This window comes from Pundamilia nyererei, unplaced genomic scaffold, assembly GCF_000239375.1.
Source record: "Pundamilia nyererei isolate P.nyererei 1_Seehausen unplaced genomic scaffold, PunNye1.0 scaffold00024, whole genome shotgun sequence".
NCBI lineage: Eukaryota > Metazoa > Chordata > Actinopteri > Cichliformes > Cichlidae > Pundamilia > Pundamilia nyererei.
In genome coordinates, this window is record NW_005187425.1 from 4239146 (window position 1) to 4265283 (window position 26138).

The window sequence follows — 26138 nt, forward strand, 5'->3', positions numbered from 1 at the left end:
TCAGTGGTTTTCCTTGTTCCTTTTATCGCAGCTATAGCTGGGTTTCATTTTACATTTATTGATTGCCTGTCATGTCTTTTAAAAGTTGTAAGTACTTAGATAACTCAAAAATGATATTGCTGATCCTTGTAAGGCTGAGAGCTTAAGATGCACGCTGCTCAGTCATTAAGGAGAGATGACAGGCTTTCGGACTGCTTGAACACAAGTAAAATGGCTTTATGGAGAAAAATTACAATGACAGCTACAAGACGGATTTTAAGATGTCAGGTAGGAATCCTGCTGTGTTACTTTAAGAACAAGATGCTGTGGTTTTTAACTCAGAGACCACTTTGTATATCACTTCCCTCTTATTTAAGCCATCACAGTAGATATACACCATTCCCTGTTTTATTTTTAAAATCTGGCTTCTAAGGGTTACTGCATTTTTACATGAACTGGTGGATCTCCGCATAAAGCATGCACTTAGTAGTGCTGTATTTTTAAAAAAAAAAAACAACTAAAAATCTTAATGCTACAAAATTTAAAGATTTGGCAGCTGCTTGGAAAAGAAGTTGGACATAAATCTTGAAATAATCCTTTTGGAGATTCTGAAAAAAATCATCTTTATACTGTACCTCATGCCGTAGACATTTGATTAATGCCTTCCCATTTTTCAGCTCTATGTCTCCGTTGAGTTTGGAAGAAGATGGCAGCTTGTGCATGACAATGTCGTCCCCAACAGATTCTACTGGTGAGATCAACATCCAGTCATTTGTCATTCTGGTAGAAACATGCTGCATTCTTTTCACACAAAATATGTAAATTGAGTTGTGTGCATTTTTAGCACTCTGCTCACAACAGTAGTACAGAAGGGAATGATCAGTCAGCAGCTTGTTTTCAGTAATGACAAAGAAAACAAAACATTAATGTTATCAAGTCAGATTTAAACCCAACATCTAGAGTCTCAAGTGTGCCATTTTTTTTAAAGTTTTAGCTCGGGCCTGCCATTTTTATTTTGTCTTGTAAAGCACTTTGTGGCTTTGTTTTCAAAAGTGCCATGTAAAGCATTTTTTTTAATAAAGATCTTTGTAGGAAGTGCCTTGGGTTATAGAAAAAACAACATGTTTGCATTTGTCCTTTCAGAAATGGTAAAAATTAATTAAACTTAAAGCCTTTTTCTTTAAATAGCAAATGCCAAGCAAGGTTTCCAGGAAGGCAGAGCTTGGCTTGTATTTATAAATATTTTATATTTGCTTGTCGTTCTTTTTATTTTTTACATAATGCGCTGTGTCTAGTTTACACACACTTATAAATATTTGATCCACCGAATACAGTCTCCTCATGAAATATTTTTGGCATATTTTTGGATTACCATATTATGTTACAAATCAGGGCTTACCCGAACATTATCCATCAGGTTTTCTTTTCTTTCTTTCTTTCTTTTTTTGCATGCATGTACCTGATGCATAGAGTCAGGACTGAGGTTGTGTCCTGGGGCTTTTGAGCTTCTCTTAGGAACCGATACAAGGACTATGGTCGCTGATATGTGTTAAATTTATGACAGTTTTTATAGTAGCTGGCTTCACACTCTTCTCTAAATAAATAAATAAATAAAGCCATATTAATCAGGAAGTTTGAAATGACGTACAGTGGAGTGATCTGCAGGTTTTTGTTAGTCTTAAATCATGTTGACAATATTATGGTAAATACAAATCTGTAGGGAAGAGGTAATGACTAAGTAGAATTCAGGGAAAGTCATGAAAAAGGCATTTTAGTGCCTTGTTTAATGATGCTGATATTTTTATCCTCAAGCCTCATTGCTTATGGTTGTTCAGGAGAAATAGTTAACTTTCTAATTTGTTTTTTTCTAGTCAATACAATTAAATGCAGAACGATGGACATCTTTGGGTTAAAGGTACTTCAGTTTGCAGCTAGGTTGGAAAATCTTCATAAGCTAAAACTGCTGCATGAAATAAGCCCACAGGATTTACTGTGTGTGTGTGAGTTCGGTATTTATTGTGTCAAACTCCCAGCCCACAAGGACTTAAAATACACTAAAAATACAATTTGCAGTGGTGAAGGAGCTTGTCACACAAAAACATTTTATTGCCAACACAGAAATCCTGTCCCATGTTCAGGGCTAAAACACAGCATTATATTAACCAGCCTTCTACAAGAGTAGGTTATAATCCCTTTATAATGATGTGTAAAACATAAAGTAGACTGGATCTTTCCATGTAACCTACATAATGAACTACACCAGTACTGTACAAGGTCTTTCATAATTTTCCTATAGACTATAGGCTATTTTTCACTCATTTTCAGTCCAGTACTTTTAGAGAAATGTTACGTAACACTGACCTAATTATCATCTAAGGATACCAAAAAACTAACTGAAGGGATGAACCAGTCAACTTGACAAATAAACAATTTTATATTGTATCTTTAGGCACTTTGTTACTAAATCCTCTCTCAAACACATTAGTTCCCATTTCTTGAGCTAAATATGTGATACATGTCAAACATAAAGCAATTTTACAAATATGAAATTGTATGTTTGCACCAAGTTGATTGCCAAATAAGCTTAAAAGTTGCCATATCTCGATGTAGTGTGCAGTGTGTACAGGTGTAGTGCAAGGATGGGCCAAACTAATTTGGGCTGGAACTTGTAATCACATAAAATGCATGTGTTTGATACTATTCTACCACTTGTGTTTATTACGAGTGAATACATGCACATGCATAATGTATGAAAACAATACTTGATCTATCACCATTGTGAAGACCATCATAGAGTATTCACTCTCTTAAATACTGGCATTCAAATTGTAACTAAATAAATAATATAATAAAAGAAAGAAAGCAAGTTTATCCTCACTGTATGTACACAATTATCAGTGTTTTCATAGAATTCACATTTAGCCTTTTGTGCATTTAAATACGTTATTCTGATCATTAAAAATTAAAAACAATATTCTTATGGGCAGTCAGAATGGGCTCATTGTAGATGTGGGTGGGCCCTCTCCCATTAGACATTAAAAAATGATGAAATGCAGAATCTATGATCTAGAAAGCATCTGACTGACATCAGCTTAATTTGTCAGCATTAAAATGATCCCAAACACACAGTGAAACACGGTCAGTTATGAGTGGCCTCCCCAGATCCAGCCAAAAAACAGCCAATATTCAAAGAAAAGCTTTAAATGTCCTTCAATGAGCATGGAAAACTATTCAAAAACATTACAAGATAGCTTGCCTAAGAGGGTTCAGGCTGTGGTGAATGTAATCCTACCAAATATTGACTTTCAAGCTTGTTAGAAATGTGTTTTTAGGCAGTTTACCTTATACACTGTAGATCCATGTATGTTTACTGCACCTGTTCCACATCCCCTAGTAAAATATAAAGAAATGAGGGGCAGCTGAACATTTTTGCACAGTAGATTAGTATATAAGTACACATGTTTGACTTTCACATTCTTTCTTACACGAGACTGCAGCTACTCTTCAGCAGAGAATGTGTTCATAATTTAGGTTTGTACAAGACATCAGCAGATGGTCTTTCTTCACAAATCACCAAAGGTTTGGTGTGAAAATCACTCATAACAGTTGTTTGTTTTAAAAAATAAAAACCAAAAACCAAATAAAGAATTCACCTCACTAACACAGAAGCGTCAATGCAACAAATCCCAGTTTTAAAGATACGTTTGATTTTTTTCCCCCCATCATCTGGAACAGTGAGTGATGCCAAAGGATTAATCAAAAATCTAATTTACAGTGCTCAAATGTGTAAGCACATCCTTTTGTCTTTAAGGAAATACATAAACCCAAATATGCAAGAAAAAAGCATCCCACACTGCTCAGTTTAAGATGATTTACAAAAGCATATGTTAACACTTATCGTGAATTCATGACCTCTTGCATACTGATATGAAAAGTTGAATATGATTTATTTTCTGCTGCTATTTATCATTTGCTTTGCTGTGTTAAAGAAGGACAAGGCTGCCTCTTTATCGGAAAGGCCAGGCTAAAGATACGAAGAATGAAAGCTCTGATATGTAATTATAACATTTGGAATTCAACCAAAATCGCTCAATGCCATTACTTCAATTTCTTTAGCCCATCCTACACCATGATGAAGACATTAACATGATTTGATAATTCACAAATCTTTGCCATTAAAATTCCCTAAATTGTTGCGTTAGATACTATTAATTCAGGTATGTTACTTATAGTTCTGAAGGTTTTAATCAAATATTTTAATCAAATGTGTTTACTCAACCACAAAGTGGTCTATGAATTCCTGAAAGGTCTTGCGTCCTTGCTGTAAAATGCTACCAAAAGGCGTTAGTTATTGGGGAACATAGTGTAACATTGCAGGGGTTATTTAAGACCAAGTGCTGCTGTTCACTGATAGAATTGGATGAAGTATTTGACAGAAAGTCCATTAAAAGAGATGGAGCTGTGAGGCAATTACAGAGTGCTGAGGGAAGCAGGATTGGAGCTTTTTATATTGTAGTTCAGACACAGTATGGAAAATGAGAAGAAAACCCATCTTCTGTCACAACAGCTGCTATTAATACAAGAAGTGGTCACTCCAGCCACTCTTCACTTAACCGCTACCGTGAAGAATCTGTAGTGAAAGTGAATAAGATAGCTAAGTATACTTTACAGATAACGAGTGGTACAGGCCAAACGACCCATCAGGTCTGTAGTTATGGTTGCTATGTTGTTGCTCCTGGAAAATGAAACCCTAAAAATCGCCACTGCTCCTTCTCTTATTTCTCATGACCACTAATGAAATTTAAATGACAACCAACTAATCTAAGACAAATATTGCTCTTCTAAGAGCATTAAAAACCCCCACCAATTACTGTGAGCTCAATGCGCTTACTAAGGAGTTTTCTCAGTTTTCTTTGTTTCTGTTACAGCCTGATTATGTACAAGGCTCCACTTTATTCAAATATATTCAGTGCTTTTTGTCTCGCTATTTTACTAAGCTACTTGATACAAAACACTGAATGTTAAAATTGGGGGACCTACAATGAAAGCCTAATTTAGGGCTTCAGGAGTCCCAAAATAATTTATTAAGGGGATAAAATTAAAAAAAAAGAAAGAAAATTCTGTTCTTTAAGTTAAACTAACTTTTAATCCTTTGCAAATGTATGCAAGTCAGTACAATTATATTTATATGTAAATAAGTTATTTCTCAGTTAGCATTAGTTGTTCTCATGCAGTTTATGAAAAAAACCATGAAACATATGCAGCAACTATCAGCACTAGTGGTGACAAAAAATAGTAATACTCCAATTTAAATGTAACAACTTCTTGATTTTGGAACTACTGGGAATAACTGTTTAATACATAACTTAAAGGCGCATGCAGTGTAATGCTTGCTGCTTTATATTTTATTGTCAGTCTGTATTGTAGTAGCTTTGGAGGAATCACACCAAAAAAATCTGATAAAATATAAATAATATAAAAGCTGATATTACTTCTGAACTCTTTAAGTCCTTCATCTCAGACAGCCTGTTGTCTTCTGATTGGCCAACTGGAAGCCTGGACAGCTTCAGGTGCTTTGGAGCAATATCACATCTGTTTGGCAGCGTGGAGTTTCCAAATACACATATGTGTGTATAAAAGATAGATGTACCCAGCATGTCATTGTTTTCTGTGCTCTGTGTTTTGAAGCCTCATTTTGGCTGCTGCCGTGTTAGTTTTTGGACCCAGAAGAGACCAGATTTAGAGAAGAAAGCAAAAGTTTAACAAACCACCACCACAAACTTACTGGACAGACATGTGTACCTGCTAATTTGTTTTGTAGCACACTAGTAAAATACCAGAATTTAACTCTTTAACACTAAAGGGCAAATTTCTAAACCTTCTTGCACAAGCTTTACCACAGCCATAATGTCAGTCAGGTTATTTCATGAAAATGCTCCAGAAGACACTAGCAACAGACAGTGGAGGGCTTGAGTCTGTGACTTGAATTAGTGGAGATGAGGCCAAGCAGGCAGATATAGTGTTCAGCAGGCTGCATCAGCACACGTCAGTCAAAGCAGCCACGTCCAGAATCCAGAAGGATGAGTTATAAAGACCCAGTATGTATTTGTTATGATGGAGGAGACTACCTCTAAAGACAAAAAACCGTGTATTATGTATTTTCTGTGCCAGGCTGTAAACAAGGTTTTTATTGCTTCTAAGTTGGCCATTTTGCTATAGCAGTCTGTGGGGACGGACTCGCTTCAAGTGGCCTCGGTAGTTTTTTAAACACTTTTGTGTTGGATTCATTTTTCTAGCCTGGAGGTTGTAAACCTTCTAAACAATGTACATTGTTATTTACAACTTTTCAATATTCATGTCAGAGCCAGAATCAAATATGATTAATCAAAAAACCCATTGCTACAAACATGACATGAACATTTTTTCCTGCATCTTCATAGAGATTAAGTAAGCTTATCACAGATTTCTTTTATATACATTTCTCCATATATTGCTTGTGATTGAAACTTCAGTGTTATATCATACAATCAGCTGGTAATTAGCTTAACCAGTCTGTTTTGAAGCATAGATGCCCTGCTGCTGTCCTTGTTGCTGCAGATCTTCTCATATACCAGACTGAATTTGAACATGTGAGAATAGATTGGAGAAATTGCCATTTGTAGTTAAGAACAAGACATTTGTGTTCATCTCTGTTTTTTACATTTTGCTCTTGGAATCTCCTCACCAGGAACAGGAGGAGGCAGTGCTCACAAGCAAAGGATGGCACTACAGGCACCGGAAAGCTGGCCAGTCAGAGCACAGTAGGCTTATAGAGAAGAGGTGGGGCTCAGTGAGCCCAGAGCTAATATCACCTTTTTCATGCGGAGGCTTCAGCAAAGCCCATACATCAGACGAAAGTGGGCTTTTAGGCAGCCTGTAGCTCTTATATGTGCTTCAGAGTAAGAAATAAATGAGGAATTCTTCAGACAATGTGAAACGTTCACTTTTCTTAAGGGTCACGGGACAGACACTGATTATAAAACAAAAAGTAATGTTTGTAATGTTACAGGTCCAGACTGGGCTTGGACAAAGAACAAGGAATGATTCATCTGGAGATCAGCGTCTCTGATGGGCGTGAGTAATAACAACATGTTACCTTGGCAACACAGAAAAAAAATTGATTTATCACAATTTAGTTTAACAATGTTTTTTTAATATAATAAATATATATGAATAATTTCATTTAAGTATATTATTATTATAGTGAGAAACAAAGAAAGTAGTCAGTGCTGAAATTCTTCTTCCCATCTGGCTACATGAAGTCTTCATACAGTCGAGCTTATTCATTTTTGAAGGGCTGGGCTGTGACTTGGCGCACTCGGCTCGACTTTCTTGGCCACAATGCAGAGAGGGGGGCACTTCCATAAGGGCCTTGTGTGTTAATGCCCTATCTCTGTAGAGAGTACTTCATTTGGCTGATGTTAACAAACTGGGACAGCTCTCTCTACTTTATCTATTAGTAAGAATATTGGCTTCCAAATTTTTGCTTCTATGCTTCACTTAATACTATGAGCATAGGCACTGCTAAGCTTTGACTGTGGGCTACAGAAGGTTGTTTGTTCCTGTATTATGTTGTCTTTTGAGCACTAATTTCTTGCTTACCCACAGGATCGCAGTACATAACTTGTAAACTTCAGAATTGCTCTGATGGAAACAAGAGCAAACCTTTTCCTGGGTTTATCATCCCTGATTCCCTTGTGGTTCAGGATGAATACGTTTTTATCCAGGTGGGTTTTTATTGTGAGGTCTGGTTTCATTAAAAGACAATTAAATGCTGTAAAACCAATGTGTTCACTCTCGTCTTAATGTACAGTCATGTTTTTCATTAACTAAAAGGGGCCATTATCCTGTGAAGGGATGGGGTAAAAATTAAATTGCAGCGTTGTGTATTACTACAATGCCACTCTGGCATGATGCACAACAGCCTAATTAGCAACAAACCCAGAGTTTTGATGGCTGCATAAATTATTTGACCCGAGCTTCGGGCAGTTAGTGTCTTCATTTATGTTTATGGATGTTTACTATGGATAAATGTACTCTATTCTGCTTTTGTAGGTGCCAGTAGGTGGCCAGTCTGTCCATTATGTGTCCTATAAACGAAATGCTTTCTACCCAATGAAGCTTCCCAAGTACACTCTGCCAAAGGTAAGGTAACTGGAAAGGATGCAGTGTTTGATTGAGAAGAACAAGTAACATTAATTTAACTATGAAACATTTATTCCTCTGGGATATTTTGTTCTATGATTATAAGTTTTAGTTGGGTGATTATTTCCAAATACTTTCATCAAGTTTGCTTCCAGTATTATTTACTGACGAATCCATTAAATAGTTTTCTGTGCTTTAATCTCCTGAAAAATGATATAGGATTGCATAATTATGTCTCTGTTTATTTAATAGCATTGCACTGATTTTCAGTTTTCTCATCTATATCTACTTCGCCTAAATTACATTTACTTAAAGCAAATCTGGAGTTCCCGAGGGCTCCCCAAAATGTTCTGAAGCAGAAAATGTCAATTTAGCATCTGCACAAAAATGCACTGACTTCCATTTACTGCAACCACAGCAGGGTGGCTTAGCAGTTTGAGAGACTGTGTTAGAACAACAGGAGAGATTTAGTTCCAGCAGTGTTGTTTCAATAAATCTATCCATCCTGCCTTGTATTCTGTGACAATTTTTTCTGGGAAGGGCACATCTTGTGCACCATGCTGGATAAGAGATTCAGTAAAATTAAAAGGAGCTTGGCTTCATTTTTAGTGCACAGCGTGAAATGCCTTAGGTCTAATTGCTACAGACCCAGACTGAGTGATGTCAAGAAGTGACAAATTGTTAGCTCGCAGCTTTGTGCACATCGCTAAGCGGATTTACACTTACTTGTTCTTTAAGCCATTTCCTAAGAAACATATTGGCAAATGAGTAGTTAAGTAATCCACACAGAGGCATCCACTCATGAATTCTGCTTATTTAGGACTTACAGATAATCAGCACAGACGATAACCAGGTGGTGGCAGCGATTCAGGACTGGCACCAGAATGATTCCTACAACCTGTACATGTCTGAGTCCAGAGGGCTATTCTTCACCCTGATGCTGGAGGACGTTGTGAGCAGTGGAGGTCCCGAGGGAAATATAATGATAGACCTCTATGAGGTAGGCAGTGAATGTGCTGCAGGGGTGGTGCTTTTATCTGACTACATGGTTTTGTAATATTAGGGCAGTGGCTTTTTTTGTAGTTTCTCCTTTTATATATTTCATATATTTATTATATTCTGTCTGTCTGTGTGTGTTGACATTAATGCATTACTACTTAAGAATGCTTTATGGAGCACTAATTGAGCTCCTTCAGAATGTTAACCCCAGAGTGTTATATGGTTTTAATTTTATGTTCCAAATTAAGGTAAATGAAGGTATCATATATGGTTCCTCGTTTTATTTTCTGAACATTTTTCTTGACTGGAGTCCTGTCCAGTCACAGGCACAGGCTGCTGTAAGGTGGCAACATTCGCCAATAAGAAAATGTGGCTAAAAATCTATATTTTTCTTCAAAGGTCTAAGTTCATTTGAGTTCATTCACTGAACTGAGCATGCGTATACACACAAATACAGGTTGTGCCCGAACAGAATACTTCAAGTAAAAAAAACAATTTTTTTGTGTCAATACTGAGCCCACTTTGAAGAAAAACAGTAGTAGTGAAGTATATCTCTACTACAAACAAAAAAATAAATAGCATGGTGAAACCATGCTATTTATTTTTTCTTCTATGTGAAAATCAAGGAAAACTAAATAAATCATAAACATTGAATTACTAAATCAATTTTAGCAGTAATAAAATATAATAACACTATGTAACTGAAGTATAATAAAAATACGATAAGGGTATCAAAAACCAAAATCACACATTTCACAGCTTGAAAATGACTGAAAGTGGGATAAATGTCTCACTGGATCACTGTATTATTCACTACTACTATCCTATATTTATAAGAGTTTTTTTAATAACACAAATATGGCTCTCTAGATGCATCTGGTGTATGTCTCAAAGTGGACTTATGGAAATATGATCAAATATAGTGCCACCACTTTTAGCCATAAATTCCACTAATTTCTAGAGACAACACCTATCTCAACATTTAGAACAACTATTGAAATACATAATGTAGAAGAAAGTCTGAAATACTCCCAGCCACTGCTGATTGGATGCATTAATGAGCATTGCATTCAAATGCACTTTTATCACTATGTGTCACATACATTAGCCTGATGTTTGCTGACTGACTGGGAGACGTTAATATGGTTCCACAACCTCACAGTGAAGCCAGTTTTAACATCTATTTAAGTTACCAAATGTGGTTCCTTGCCCCAACAGAGGGTTTGCTTGACAGAAAATCAAAAAGTCACAAACTTTCATCACATTCATCAAGTCAAAATGTCAGAAATTTACCGAGTTAGATTTCTTTAATTTGTTTTCTAATTTGGGACTGTATTTGTGTCCTTAAAAAATGATAAAAAATTACATGAAATAACATTAAATTGATGCTGCTTAGGAATGAATTTTTTTTAGATGAATAATCAATTTTTTTTACCCATATACTGAAACTGTTGAGTATAAGAGGACTCTGAAGGCAACATGGGGAGAGCTAACGGAGACACTATGTGTCTCTAAGAGTACCATACAAAAGTCAAATCACTGGTTTGGGATCTTTCTTGAGCAACATAACAGACTCTGACAAGTAAAGCACCAACAGATGGACAAAAACTTTCATAAGAGTTCTTGTGGATTTTCTGCTGTGTTTTCCTTAAGTGCACTGAGATGTTTTAGATGCCCCTTCTATAATGAAACAGATGTTACACTGCATTCATTTTGCAGCATCTGGGTGCTTCTCTCATATCTACTTTATGGCTGCTTTATCATCTTTTTCATGCAACATTACAGTTTCACAAGAAATCATTTAACAGGTTTAGTCATTAGATAAGGTATCGTTCATATACACATTTCGAAAACACAGTCAGTGATGGTGCATTGGCACAGTGCAGAATACTGGCTTTAACTAGTGCCCTGAACATATTATATCTGTGCTGACAGATCTACTACGAGGTTGCAGCAGCTGCACATGTATACATCAGCCTAGATTATCCTCATCCTTAGCCAGCAGTAAAAGCATCATGTTGTTGAAAGCTAAGATAGCCATCAGCAGTAGTTATGCTGCTCTCTGCCCAGAAACACTTAGCTGCAGTGACCAGTAGAAGATATTAAATGGTCATTCATACTTTGACAAAGATTTGTGGAAATGAAAGAGAAATGTGAGCTCAAGTGATAGCTGCAGGTGAGAGTCTGCATCTCTCTGCACATAAATACAAAGAAGAAGACATATCTCAGGGCTGTGCCATATGTTGTTTTGATTTTGCAGAGTCCTACAGATGGTCCAAAATAGTGCTCCATGTCAGGAAAAACTATCACTTTCAGACATCTCTTCCTTTCCAAACTAGGTCTTCAGCTTTACTTAAGTTTGAATAATTTACGGTTATTTTTTTCCTCCCTTTTTTGTTACTTTTCCCCCCACTGCTCTCCTTCTCTCATGTTCTCAGGTTGCCGGGATTAAAGGGGTGTTCCTGTCAAATAAAGTTGTCGAGAACCAAGTGAAAACTTATATCACATACAACAAGGGGAGAGACTGGCGTCTTCTTCAGGCTCCAGCAACCGATCTCCAAGGAAACAAGGTCTATTGTGAACAAGTAAGTGGGCCACTGACAAGAGGTACATTTGGTTATTTGGATTTCCATTATCTGCTTGCAAAAATACCGCAGTGAATCATGCTAGACCATGGTCAAAGTCTGCTGATAACTATGTGCCATAGCAACGCAGTTCTGAATGTGGCAGTAAGTGAAGAGACCTGTTATGATTAGGTTTACCTTCCAGTATTCATTTATATTCAATACATATTACTACAAGGAAAGGGAACATACCATACCTTTCCTTATTTTAAGTCATACTCAAACGTGTAAATGTAATCCCTATGAGCCAAAGCTCAGGCTCCAGACTGCTCTGAGTACTAGGTTCATATTTTCGTCTTATGTGTTGCTCAGTTCCTGGCACAGAACTTAGATGAAGTCAAACATGTATGTACGCACTCTCTCTAGACAGTATTACTACAGCACTGCGTACGCAGTAGGGGTGCAACATTTGCACAAATCTATACGGGACTGGGGAATGACTGCAGGCATGAGCACTTGATCATCGTAAATCACGAACGAAAAATTGTGATGCACTTTCAGGCCACTCTTTACATTAATCCCCTTTAAAAACTCCAGTTTTGCACTCAGATGTTGAATTTTAGAGTGTGTCTGTGTCCCGTAGAGGCTTATATTATTCATGCAACAAGATGTTAGCAGCAGTGGCAACGAATAGGGTGTAAAACACTGGATGATGGAACTACGACATGAGTAAATTCTGTAAATTCAATATAAGTTTTAGTATTATTTCTGTAGTACTGAATGTGCAACATAGACATTTTACTTGCTGCCTAACCTTTGGTGTTTCCTGACATTTTCCTGCTTTTCCATGTCAGTCACATGTTATTATAATATTATGAAGATGATTTAATCATCAAGTTCTAGCTTTACACATGTGGTGATTAAATGATTTAAAAATCACTGGATTTTATTTTTATTCACGTTTTGCATAGCATCCCAGCATGCTTTGAAAACCAGACTTTACTGTATTGCTCTGTACCATAGATTTTTGGATAGCTTTTTGTTTGTGTGCTAAAATGCAGCACATTATTGCATTTTTGCTTTATTTTTCTTTCTTTTCTTTTAAAAAAAATAAATCAGTACAAAGCTTCACATTGTTTCTTATTCCACCAGGGTAGGCAAAGTCAAATCATAAAAGATAAGGAGCACAAGCATAAGTGGCAGACTTAGTCAACGAGAAATTAAAGGAAAATTAAAACTTTTTTTAATTTAGAGAGATTCTAGGCCCATAAATTAAATCTAAAGAGGCACTTAATCCAAAAAGGTCCCACAAACACTTTCTGTCGTCCAAACTGCCTTTTAATCTACCAAGCGTACACTCGTAAGAGATTTATCTCTACTGCTGCATCTCTATCTCTAGCCATTTTCCACTAATTCTGGGAACTGTAATAAGACAATATTTACTAAGCATTACTCACTATGTGAAATAGCATTAGTTGGGACTCATATTGCTTCATAAGCTTTGATTCCACTGGGCTACAGCTGCAACTAAAATGTTTTTTTTTTTAGTTGTTGTAATTATTTTTGATGCTTGTTGTGTCTTTTTACAACAGACAAAAGCCCAAATATGGGCTTTGAGTTACTCATGTAAATAACAATCAAATCTTCACGTCATCTCCTGCGCATAGATCTGATCTATATTAACGTTTCATTTTGATTTGGAAAACTAATGTCCTTCGCGTTTCGCAGCCATACTGTTCGTTGCACCTGCACCTTCACGTATCAGAGAATCCTTACACCTCGGGAAACATTGTCAGCAAAGACTCAGCTCCAGGAATCATAATAGCATCAGGTGAGACGATATTTGATTATTTTGCACATCCATACTGTTGTTTACGCTCTGCCTTAATGCTGGTCTTTGCTCACATCCTTCAGTACACAGTCACATCTGTTTTTTTTTAGATGCAATTCCAGCTCTGTCTTTCTTAGCTGACAACAATTTAGAATATAAAAGGAAATCTGTTTGTCCTGCACATCTGTTGCATGTTCTTTAGTGGAACGACTAACAAAAGCACTTTTTTGTTGGTTCTGAATTAACGATCGGATCTGAAAACGTGACATGCTTAAAATAATTGAGATTAAAAATCTTTTGTATTCAGGCGTGGTTGGACCTGAGCTGACCAACGCTAATGTCAGCATCTTCATCACATCTGATGCTGGGAACACCTGGAGAGAGGTACATTACATTAACTGTTAGATTAGGGCTATGGGTACATTTTGTGATATTAGTACCTGTACAATGTCTTCATCTCGATAGGTAGTGCTTTCTGAATGTATTACTCTGTTGAGTATAATCAGGTTTTCCTTTTGAGTCTTTTTATCCATTCAAGAAACCAGTAATGTCTTCCCCATGACTATTCACTGAGTGTAATACGGAACAAAAGTTTTAAAACATATGACTTTAGTGAGCTATTATCTGAACAAAGAAGAAGAGAACAAAACAGGGAATCTGAGCTTTCATTGCCAACTTTTATTCCTCAGTTTTCAGCTGCTGTTGCTGCAGTCACATTTTCAAAAAAAACCCCCTACAAAACAAAAAAAACAAAGGCGTGAAGTTTGACAGCCAGCCTTGTGCATATCTGATCTTTAAAACAAATAAAACAAAAGGAGCATTTAGACTTTTTGCCATTGGCTTAAGTCTGAAAAAAATATCAACAATAAGAGCAACGCTCGCTTGACGCTTTCCTTTATTCACACAGCTGAGACTCTTGTGTGTTCCTGCTTGTTCGTTGTATAGGTGTGAACATGCATGTTCTTGTACTTTGTGCAGACTTGAATTTTTCTCTGGAGTTATGAAGTGGAGCTGATTATGTCTGCAGGTTTTTCAGGAAGAGTACAGTGTGTTTTTCCTGAATCAAGGAGGATCTCTGGTGGCCATCCGACACACACCTCTGCCAATTAGACACATATGGTAAGGCTCTCCAAGGACGCACCACATCTTTTTAGAGACTGTATTCAATCTTCAAAACAAGGGAGTTTGGGGGGGGGGATTGCTTCCCCTCTGATGCTTTTCATACAGAATTCAGCTCTATTTGTGGCTGGTCTGTCTGTGATCCAACCATTGTTCTCTCCCTCAGGCTGAGTTTTGATGAGGGCAGGAACTGGGACAAATATAGCTTCACCTCCTCTCCGCTCTATGTTGATGGGGTGCTGGGGGAGCCTGGAGAGGACACCCTTATAATGACGTAAGATTTGAAGGAAGCATGAAGACTCAATGTGTTTCATTTTAGTTAATTACCGTCCTTGCTAATTATATTTTACCCAGATGAAGACTTAGAAGAGTTCACAATATTCTTGATTTTATTTGATATGGATTTTGGGTTTCATCAGCCAAGATGTAGAAGAAGGGTTTCTCTGCTCCTGCAGAACATGGGTTAGAGTCAGTGTATTGTTATTATTATTATTATCAGTGGAGTTACAGGTTTTTCACATATTTCTTCTCAAATCTACCCCACATTTGATTAATTTTCTTGCTTTTCTGACTTTTTTGTGTAGAATATTCGGTCACTTCAGTCATCGATCTGAGTGGCAACTCGTCAAGATCGACTTCCGGTCCATTTTCCAACAGCGGTGCACATCTGACGACTATCTGACGTGGCAGTTGCACAATGAGGTAAGGCGGTCTTTCTGCTATTTGACTAATGATAACGCGAAGATTCATCCATTGATTAAAGCCAAGAGAATCACTTTGATTTAGCTGCACAATAAAAGCAAGATGGTAAAAAAGAAACAAAAAAAAGAATTTCTGAAATGTTTATGATGCATTATTAATCACAGGGTGAAGTGTGCATCATGGGAATGAAGAGAATCTTCCAAAAACTGAAAGCAAACGTTCGATGTGTCAAGGCCAGAGATCAGTATATTTCCCAGATGTCAGATTCCTGCCTGTGCACAGAGGCGGATTTTGAGTGGTGAGTTCCCTTCTCTGCAGCTACACTCTTTTCACTTCATTAAATCCAATGCACAACACTTTATCAATCTCCAGAGGCAGAGTCTGTGAAGTAAACCTAAGGCACAACAAGAACAGTATTTGAAAAGATCTATTTTATAATTCACTACTTGTTATTCCTATTTCAGTCATGTTCTTTTGTAAATTTAGGACATAACTTGGTAATAATAATAATAAAAAAAAGTTTCACGAACACAGATGTTTTTCTGCTTCCCAGTATATTGTGCAGTTCATTTATCATGTCACTTTTACCACACGGTGTTACCCAAACTTATATTTATGATAATATGCATCGCAAAAGTATGAAAAATCTCAATTATAAAAAGTTTAAACACCACATGATCACGAGATAAAGAAAAATGTGGGTGCCCAGCCTTCGCAATCACATGAAAGCAGGTTCATTGCTGCATGATTCAAGTGCCCTTGAATAGATTTCCATAATGAATAGCAGTAGTGGTTCACTCTACACTCTATTATTAGCTACTTCTGTATGTCTAACAAGTATTGCTTCGATACTTGTTTATCACTTCAGACTGTCTCATCCTTTCTTTTATCTTTCTCATCTAACCGGGGCTGATTGAGCAGCACAAACTAATATAACACAAGCTTAACACCACTTTATTACTAGATGACTTCTGGCTCCTGAGAGAGTGTTTCCCTGATCATGATGAAAGATTTCTGACAGATCAGTCTTACTGATGAATACTTTGCAGAGGTATTATAATTGTGTGTTTGTGTTAACACAGACAATGCTTTTGCTGCCTCAGCAATTTGATGCAACCCCCCCCAAAAACATCAAAACTTCAAATACTGCTTTGCTGTGGGGACTTTTCTCTAGCCCAGAACATTTCTGTTTGAAGGATGCATGTAGTTATTGATTTTTTTATTTTTATTTTTTGGTGTGGGGTTTGGGTATTTTTTTAATATATAAATAAACGATCCGTAATCTTGATAATAGTGTCTTTTTCCCTACTGAAACAGCGACTATGGGTTCGAGAGGCAGATCGATGGCACCTGTGCTCCAGCTTTCTGGTTCGTTCATTCAGCAACATCTAGAGACTGCATCGCAGGGGACAGCTTTCTCAACACCACAGGGTATGCTTGAGTCACTTGTTCATTATGTTTTTGATTTAATTCAGTTTTATTTGTCAATGCAGTTTACATTGCACAGTAAAGACCATCAATAGTAGAGAGATCAAATATCCCCCACCGAGCTAGCACTTGGTGGCAGTTTTCACAGGATGAGATTTCTGGTAGAACCAGATTGAAATGATGCCAGAAAAACAAGCAGCAGATGCACAAATGTTTTTAGTTAGTTTCAAATCAGCCTTCATGAATCACCAGTTGTTGTGTTAAAATAGTAGTTTTCATACAATGTAATTTCCAAGGTTAAAAACAGATGGAAAACATGCTTGAAAGAGACGTGTGTGGAGTTTAGGTAATTAAAAAGATCAAACCTCTGATTTTCTTACTTCAGATTAAGAGCGAGGCTTGCTTATATTTATTGCCACTATTTAACTGTCAGCCAAAATAAGCCAGCTGTATAGCACAGGCTTCCCACCACACTGAACATCACGTCACATGCTGCTTAAAAACTAGTCATTAAACAAGACTAAACCAGCCAACATATGTGGGAAATATGATAAAAAAAAATATCCAGTAATAAATCTGTTTGCATTAATATCTATTCATAACAGGCTAATTAAACTCACCTAATACAGCAGTTAAATATGACAAACAGTCGTATCCACTGTCTACATGGGTTGTGCCTGCTTTTATGCTCATGCCGTGTCTGACAGTCCTTTATTTTAGAAGTCCTCTCTTTTCTTTTACGAATTCTAGATATCACAGAGCTTTGTCTAACAACTGCACCGAGGGAAACCTGTTAAAGTACAGCCCCAGACGACAAAAGTGTCCCAGTCAGGCTCCCAAGGGCCTCCAGCTCTTCACCAATGAGGGAACGCTGGTAGCAACTTTGGGAAAGAATGTCACCTTCTTGGTGTTTCTGGAAGAGGTGCTGAGTTCACTTAAGAAAAAAAAAACCCCCATGTACTTTACATTATAGGGTGAAGCTTTTAGGGTGCATGCTCTTTTATTGGTGTACTGTATACCAAGATTCTGTCATGAACATATCACAGAGGACCGAGCAGCAGCACATCAAATAAATATGCTGTGACATGATTTACAGCATGACCTCATTCCAGTAGATATTAGAGAAAAAGCACACGGTTGTGTGTCAGCGAGAATGCTGACAAACAACCAAGGTTACAGCGTGAGTGACAGTATTTTCTTTTCTTTTGCAAGGGTCTTGGCTCCATGACAAGTATAACAGTGGACTTTGGTGATGGAACCGCTATATCCTATGTGAATATAAGCTCCATCGACGACGGGGTCAAGCATATCTACAGTAAAGTTGGCATCTACCAAGTTTCTGCTACAGCAAACAACGCTCTGGGCTTTGAAAGGATCGTGCTCTACCTCCATGTCTCCTGTGAGTGGAAAAAAAAGTAACTTGTCTTGGATAAGCTCCTGCTAAAGCATACAAAATCATATAATGCATACACTTCCACTTCCATGCTAGATTTATAGGCATCATTCATAATGCAATGCTCATATTAAACCTTAAAAGTTCACATGATTCACACAGTTTTTTTCTGATCTTGGTGTTGTATGATGTCAGTGACATCTTTCATACAATCAGCTCAGGCGATACAGCTCTAGCTCACAGATGCCCCACCCACCTGCTGTTCAAACCTTCTGTTAATTGTTTACATCAGACGAAAGTTGGCTTAAAGGGAGCTAAAACAGCTTGAGGGTCTACACCATGGCCCAGTGTAAGATAAATGAGGATTATTTTGAAATCTGAATCATGCAAAGCCATGTCCAAAAATAAAAATATGGAGCTGGAATATACACGTATATAATACAGCTAACTTTGCACCAGCCTTCAAATAGATCAAAACACTTGGACTTTTGAACCTTTAGAGTGAAAAGTGGTTTGAAAATGCACTCACGCTCCTTCTGCAGGTTCAGATCGGCTCATTAAAGTAAGACTTCACCGAAAAAAAAAGAAAAAAAGCTTCGAGTGTCATTCATCCAGCGTGGGTGTGAAAGACAGCTGTTTGTTGTCTCCTTGTTGACAGAAAAGAGCGCCACTGGTCAGCTTGAATTTACCTCATTATAACAGATTCCAATAGTGGCACTTTCATGGGTGCAAAAACATCAAAACATCTGCAGACACTTGTCAAACCACTCCTGAAGCGCATTCAGCTCAATCCTGCCTGTCAATGTGTTCCAGGCCGCCATTGTTGTGCCAGAATACTGTGTGATCAAATACGTGGTTTCTCTTGAAATTTGGAGCACCATGAAAGCTTTACGTTTACGCATTTTAACAAAAGGTACGACTTTGGAGTTTCTGTATTTTCCCTCTAAAGGTCAACTCGAGCAGGTCCAGCTTTCTGCTCCGTCAGTGGTCATCAAGAACAAAGCAGTAAACCTTACCACAGTGCTACAGCCCAGTGATGTGGGAACAGTCACTTATTACTGGTGGTTTGATAACAAAACGGAGGTAAGCCATACTTTCTCCTACTAAACCATGCCACCTGTTTACTGAGCAGCATGATAGATAGTAGACAGTTTCATCTCATCTCATGCCTCTATGCCTTTTTAGCCTGTTGTGACCCTCAGTGGCGCAATGCCCTTCACTTTCTCCAAGGAGGGAACTCACACTGTTACTGTTCAGGCTTCAGTGGGCAACACTGTCCATCAAGATCAAAAGAGGGTATCAGTTTATGGTATGTATCTTTTTTATGTTACCATCATTTTCTTCACCTAATGCACTTAAGTAGCCATTCGATAATTGTTTTGCCTCTAGAAATTGAGAGTGAATAACTTGAAAACTTTATGGCTTCTGACAGCACAAAAAAAAAAGGGTTCAGTGATGCTTCTTTCAGCCACATCTCGTGCCATTCATGAGTGAAGGACGCTGGCTGTGTTGCAGTAGAAATTGTTTAGTTTAGTAACTACAGTTTTGATCATGTGAAAGCTCTGTAGGGGTTATGAGATGTGCCAGAAAACATAAAAGCATTGCTGCAGTGTTTCTATGATCCAAGTTTAAGCCTGGGTAAGCAAGTGAGACCAGTTCATTAAGTAAGAACTGTTCTTACTTAATGAACTTAATTCTATTTTTAATGACTTGGGGGCATTTACTTCAGGCTCCAGATGTTTTGCCTGTTGTTTCTGGAATTACAATTACTTTTACAAAGATATTCATTTTTTTACAGACAATCAACTTTATGAATTTTGGTTGTTTCTGTGTTTTATTTTTATTTTTATTGCTTGCAATTAACAATGTGTGTATAGTTTTGAATGTGTATGTGCTACTAAATTATGCAACTTATGATTGCACTGTTGTCTTTCTTGGCCAGGACACTGCTATTTTTTTCTAGTATAAATGAAGGTAATTATAAATAATGACAGAGCATTTCTTTAAATTTCGTTCACTTTTTATGCTAGTTTGCAAAGTTAATTGTACCACATATGGAACTGGCACATGAACAGGACCCATCACTCAACTTTAAATGCATGCATGTCATGAGCTGTGGGGGGAAATTATACCTGGAGTGTACCTATGGAGGCAAAAGGCAAACATGCAAACACCACACAGACACACAGTGGATTCAAACCGAGGCCCTTCTTGCTAAACAGCAGTGTTAACCACTGCACCTCGGTGCCACCCTCACCATAAACAATACAAATACATGTAACACAGACAAAGACAGCAGAAACTCTGCACAGAATTTCTATTTATTTTCTTTTTGATATAAATTGTTTACTAACATTTAAAAAGATGTAAATTTTAATGAAAATACCAATTTTTGAGGAGTCCTGGGGCTGCTCTTTGAATCTAATGAAACACTTAGCGCTATAGCAGATCTCCAGTGTGAAGCAGTTCATTTTACATTCTGCCAGTAGTACAATCAATACATTTTATCACTGGCACTCCGACTGTCTTTTCTTGTAGCAGCTAATAAACAAAGTTGAGGATTTAGCTGCAGCTAATGATGCATGCACAGGAATAAACAATGTATTCTAAAATGAAATAAGAAGGTCACCAGACCAAAAAATATATGCAAGAAACGACACTTTTGCCAGTCAGTGTAAGGGTTATTTGAAGTGTGTGAAGTGGATAATTGTTTAAAGAGTTTTTTTTTTTCATGAAGTAAGAAGATTTCTGCCTATATTTCAGATTATTTCCGCTCACACGTGTTGGCATTTTCATCTAATTTGGATGAGCTGAACCCCGGGGTGTCTGAATGGAGAGAGGACATCGCCAGAGTTGTGAAAAACTGCATGGTTCAGGTCAGTTTTTCAGCTGCTGGTGTTATAAAGGCTGTAACATGAGTAGGAATAAACTAAACTTCAGAAATCTCATTTAGATTCTGGCAATTAGCAGCTTTACACTAGTGTGGAGGAGGGAAAAAAACTCTAGTCACTGTCTAGTGAGCTGATAACACTTAAGATTTTGGTTACGCTACATTTGTAATGTATGCATGTGATCTTGTCAAGTGTTTCACTCCAATAGCTGCAGTGTCTTTAACCTCAGTAGCTGTGTAATTAGTCGTTTCGCTCTGAACGCTGACATAGCGCATCACTCCAAATCATTATTACGAGCGCAAGCTTTCAACTGAACATGTCAAAACACTAAAGGGCAGTAAAAGTGCTGCTTTGACACTTGCCTTTTGCCTCTGTGAAGAAGAGAATGACGGTGAGAGAACACCACAACCTCTAGTAAAAAAGAGCCACACTGTGGTTAAATGTGCCTGGTTTTCTCTTTCAGACACTGTGGGGATGTCATCAAAGCAGCGGGTTATGTAAAAGACCTGGATACTGAGCTCTATATATATCCGACAGTAGCCCTCAGTATGAAACATTCACTTTGACCTTCTGTCTTGTCAGATATGACCACAGTTTGCACCAAGAAACTGACAGCAGACCTCTGGTTACGGCACCAATGCACTAAAAGCTCTGGCCTTTACCAAAGACTGTCATATTGAACTTGCATGTTTAACTTGATTCGTGCATTATACCTCGACAGTGACTGGTGCTTAGGCAAATGATATATGAAGCAGAAAGCAGAAAGAATTTACTCGTTAATACAGATGACCCCCAAGGATCGTATTTCAGGGCCGTAGTGCACACTATCACCTCAAAGTCTGTCAGTTCAAAAACCTTTTTTAATGAGGTTTTGTTGTTATTATAAAAGGTCACTGGAATCAGTGAGGATCAGCTCCTGGTCACAGTGCTTCCAGGGCTACCAACTACAGCAGAGATTTTCATTGTACCTGAGAAGAGGCCAAGTGACAGAGCCATGGATGAAAAGTGGGCACACCTGGATCAGGTACTGTCTCATAAATCACTATAACGGTCCTTGACAGATACACTTTGGTTTTCTGTAATCCACAAAAGAAAATAAATAAATACAAGAAGTTGAGGAGTTAAGAGACCGTCTCAGGAGAGAACATCTCAGGAGAATGCCTCCTTTCCTTCAGAGTGTCATACAGGATTGTTGAGCTATCAGTATAAGCTAAGTATTAAAAACATATCTTTCTATCACTGCAGCTGTCTAGCAGGCAGGAGAGGACCCAAAAGTAGCACTCTAAAAAACACCACATAAACTCACTGACTGGACTGAGGACATAAATACACATGAGGTGACAAGAGGACAGGCCACAGGTGTGAACACAGGTGACACTAATCTAGACAAATGAGACAAGGGAAGCAAAACTGAATGTGTTAGGAGACTATTGAAGTAAAACAGGAAGTAAGATAGCCACAGAGACAAAACTAAGACTCACAGGCTTGACACCGGGACCGGGGACAAGACAGACTGAGGCTGAATCACAAAACTCTTGATAACCTAGAAAATAACATTCGGAAACCAGACATCATTATCTCCTGCTTTCAAAAAATACAAACCCAGACGAAAACTCAGAACAGTTTCTGTCACCACAGGGTTGCATCTTGCTTTGCAGATACACAGAACATTGTATTTACCATACCATAGTCTTAAGCTAAAGGATAAAAATGAAAGTGGTCTGCAATTTTTTTTTCACCACACTGCCTCCTGCATTGATTTTTTCCCCCCTGAGAAACTCTTTGCATATATTTCTGTCTCTCATATTGCTGCAATCATCCTTAATTATCTAAGATTCTTTCTCCAATTTCCGATTGATGTGGAGCATCAAGCTGTTTTTAGAGTCCTTGGTTATATGTATTGGAGAAGTGTTTTAAGGAGAGTTACATCTTAACTTCCCTTTCTCTCTGTTTGTCCACAGTACTGGAAGTATGTGTGCGCTGAAATGAAATTGTATTTGCACAAATTCCCCCTCTCTTATCTCTGACTACTGACTATTATTTCCTGTTTCCAGTTTTTCTTTTCTTTTATGTGTTTGACAGACAGAGTCTGTTATGCGAGAGACTACCTAATTATTATCCAATTATTTTATGCTTTTCTTTATTACTTCTTAAAATGTCTTCTGCCTTCTTTGGTGCCACAGTTTCCCTTTTTTTTCCATTCCAATCATCAACTTGGGGAGACTTGAAACTTGTTCTGGCAAGACAATACATCAAAATGAGCATAATGTCTGCTCTTATTTTTGTCAGAGTTACATTATAGTTGCATAGTAACACAGTTTTAAGTGCAGCTTGACTTGGAAAGTCTGCACTCCATCACCACCTAACATTAAGGTTAACTCTGACAAAAATAAATGCAGACGTGATGCTCATTGTGATGGATTACCGAAGTCAGCCAAGTTTAAAGTCTCTGAAAATGCATTTTCATACCATTGTGAAATGAATGGATGCCACTGGCTGCTTGGTGGTGAGGAAAAATATGATGTTATGCCTTGGAAAAGGTCAGCCGTAATGAGGACTGTACATTTTTTGTGGTAATTGGGCTAAAGCATGCACAAACTCTGGTGTAGTCCATCAAGTGAGAACTCAGTGAATAAGAGGAATGTGTTCCATATAGGCTCATTGTTATTATTATATAGACCCCATAGGCTCTTTTCTTACACGAGCCAATCTTTCAGTAGCGTCTCAATAGTCTGTCCTCATGTACTTTCTTGTTTTTTGAGTATACCCCTATTTAATCAGTATTTCTCTTCCTTATCACGCATATTATTTCACAGAACCTCCAAACTGATTTTAAATCTGTATCACTAAACTGTTAATTATTTCAGTGTTTCCACAGATGCATATTGTATTTCAGGCACTCCTAAAATGTAATACTTTATGTCAACACTAGAGGGCAATGCCTTCCCGTGTAAAAGCACTGCTGCATCCATCAGCGCACTGAAATAACACTCAGAGTATCTCAGAATGTGTAATTGGACTGACAGTCACCTCTGTGAAGTTTTGAGACTTGCATAAACCTTTGGGTAACGATAACAACTTTATTTTAAGCCGCCCGGGCTTCGTGGTTGTTATTTTCTTGCTGTGAAATAATATTCCTGGAAATGTATCGTGCATCATGTTTGGAAAAGCTATCAAATAGGTAAACAAAGCAATAAAACAGAGATGTTTTTTTAAAGCTAGACAAGCTCATTTATTCATAACGGAAGAGACTACAATGTATCACAAGTAAACATAATTTTGCTGGCTCACAGTCAGTCTTGAACTACGTTAATAGGTATTTAATTACATTGATGCATCATATAATTGGCACCATCGAGAAAGGAGACAATCTGGGGCAGGCGGCTGGGATTGGGAATTAAAGAGATGTATTTATCTAAAGCCTGTCTGATTACCTGGCAGAACCTCACAGACAATAGGGTAATAAATCTTCAGTTCACTGTTCTCATCTCCAGTGAATGACTTGCAATGTGGAGGCACTGAGTGAGCGCCAACACATACACATGTGCATCGATGAGTGCATGTGTGGAGGAGCTTATTAAAATGTGTAATAGATTTACTGACCCTGATATGCCACTAGAACAAAAAGTAATTATTCATACTGTGTAGAGCGGTCTAATTTTAACCAGTGGAAAGATTTTAGAAAGAGCGAGATGGAATTAGTGAGGCATGGCTAAGGACTCAAATGGGCACTGGGAAGGCATTTTGGTCTCTTGCTAAATGACTGCTTCATCAAGGTGTGAAAAGCAGGGGAACTTGAGTCTCTTCAGGGAGAAAAATTAAAACAGCAATTTTAAGATATTAGAACACACTTTGATTTCCAATAATGTTGCCTCACTGAACCTATAAATGGGCAAATCACATTCCCTTTAAAAGGAAGCATGACAAGGAAATAGTTTGAAAAACTCCCCGCTGTGATGGAAATGGCAGAAGATTATTTCTTAATGTCACCGCCACACCATAAGCAGAATACCTGGTTACCTGATAAGGTTTTTCCCCCACCATTAAAGCCTGTTAGGTTTCAGTGCAGCAGGTTTGGTTTTCCCTGTGTCACATCACCATTTGCTCCTCTTTAGAAGGAAGCAAAAACTCTGATCCATAATTCAAGCTGTTGGATGGAATGGCTGTGGTTGAAATATTGATGACTGTGAAATATTCCTATACAGCTGCCGCTAACTGAGCCTTCTCCGCTCTGCCACTTCTTGTCATAGCTTTCTCAGGTTCTGCTAAGTGCTCTGAACCAAGACCTCATCCAGTTCACACTCAAACCGGGGGTGCAGGTAAACGTGTACGCCACACGGCTGTCTCCAGGTGAGCCTGCTGCGTCTGTCACACACCTACCTGAACAAATGGCAGGCAGTCTGATCCATTTTTGTTAGAGATGTGTTCCAGACCCCATTTCTGGGGTCGTGTTGGGGCCAGACTGCGTGCGGTTCTTCTAGTTTGAGGCTAAAAATGAGATCTACATGTGAACGAGCTTTCAGCTTTTCAAATGCTTATTAAAAATTAAACAGAAGTCTGGAAAGTACAGCTTGTGTATTTTGTCATATTGTTGTATTCGTTTTCCATGTTCTCTCTGTTTATACTGCGCTGACTGATATTTAACAGAATTGCTATATAATCTTGGCCTGCATATGTGCTCATTTTCTCCATCTTTCTGCTTCAAAGCTCCTCTCGTGGACAGCAGTGATAGTGGCCACAGCGGCACGGCGGTCATCATGCTGGTGTCAGTTGTCCTGATGGGCCTGGCTGCCTTTGTTATATATAAATTTAAAAGGTACAAAATACTTGGGTGACAGAACACAGCCAGAGAAAGATAAGTTAGGCGGAGTCATAAAAATAAGCCCTCTGATTTGCAGACGCATCCATGAAGTTGTCTGCGATAAAATACGTTATTGCTTTGTTTGTTTGTGTGTATTCGCACGGCCCTATTTAGGGTTGCTCCCATTATCTAGAAGCAAGCACCTAACTGCCGAACTCCTAAAACTTTCCAGAAGTATTCAGACTCC

General features: G+C 37.9%; 1 protein-coding gene across 1 annotated transcript in view; it reads left to right on the forward strand.

The window, feature by feature from the left end:
- Positions 1-26138, forward strand: part of LOC102207847 (VPS10 domain-containing receptor SorCS1-like) — a 49815-nt gene that overhangs the window by 19556 nt on the left and 4121 nt on the right. Inside the window, exons 5-25 of the mRNA XM_005727461.1 lie at positions 657-730; positions 7028-7092; positions 7627-7745; positions 8074-8163; positions 8984-9163; positions 11601-11747; positions 13455-13557; positions 13865-13941; positions 14585-14676; positions 14843-14950; positions 15261-15378; positions 15543-15676; positions 16696-16809; positions 17557-17728; positions 18019-18205; positions 19149-19282; positions 19385-19508; positions 20963-21075; positions 21980-22114; positions 25341-25440; positions 25798-25906. Of these exons, the coding sequence (XP_005727518.1) occupies positions 657-730; positions 7028-7092; positions 7627-7745; positions 8074-8163; positions 8984-9163; positions 11601-11747; positions 13455-13557; positions 13865-13941; positions 14585-14676; positions 14843-14950; positions 15261-15378; positions 15543-15676; positions 16696-16809; positions 17557-17728; positions 18019-18205; positions 19149-19282; positions 19385-19508; positions 20963-21075; positions 21980-22114; positions 25341-25440; positions 25798-25906 (2495 nt within the window). The remainder of the gene's footprint in view (positions 1-656; positions 731-7027; positions 7093-7626; positions 7746-8073; positions 8164-8983; positions 9164-11600; positions 11748-13454; positions 13558-13864; positions 13942-14584; positions 14677-14842; positions 14951-15260; positions 15379-15542; positions 15677-16695; positions 16810-17556; positions 17729-18018; positions 18206-19148; positions 19283-19384; positions 19509-20962; positions 21076-21979; positions 22115-25340; positions 25441-25797; positions 25907-26138) is intronic.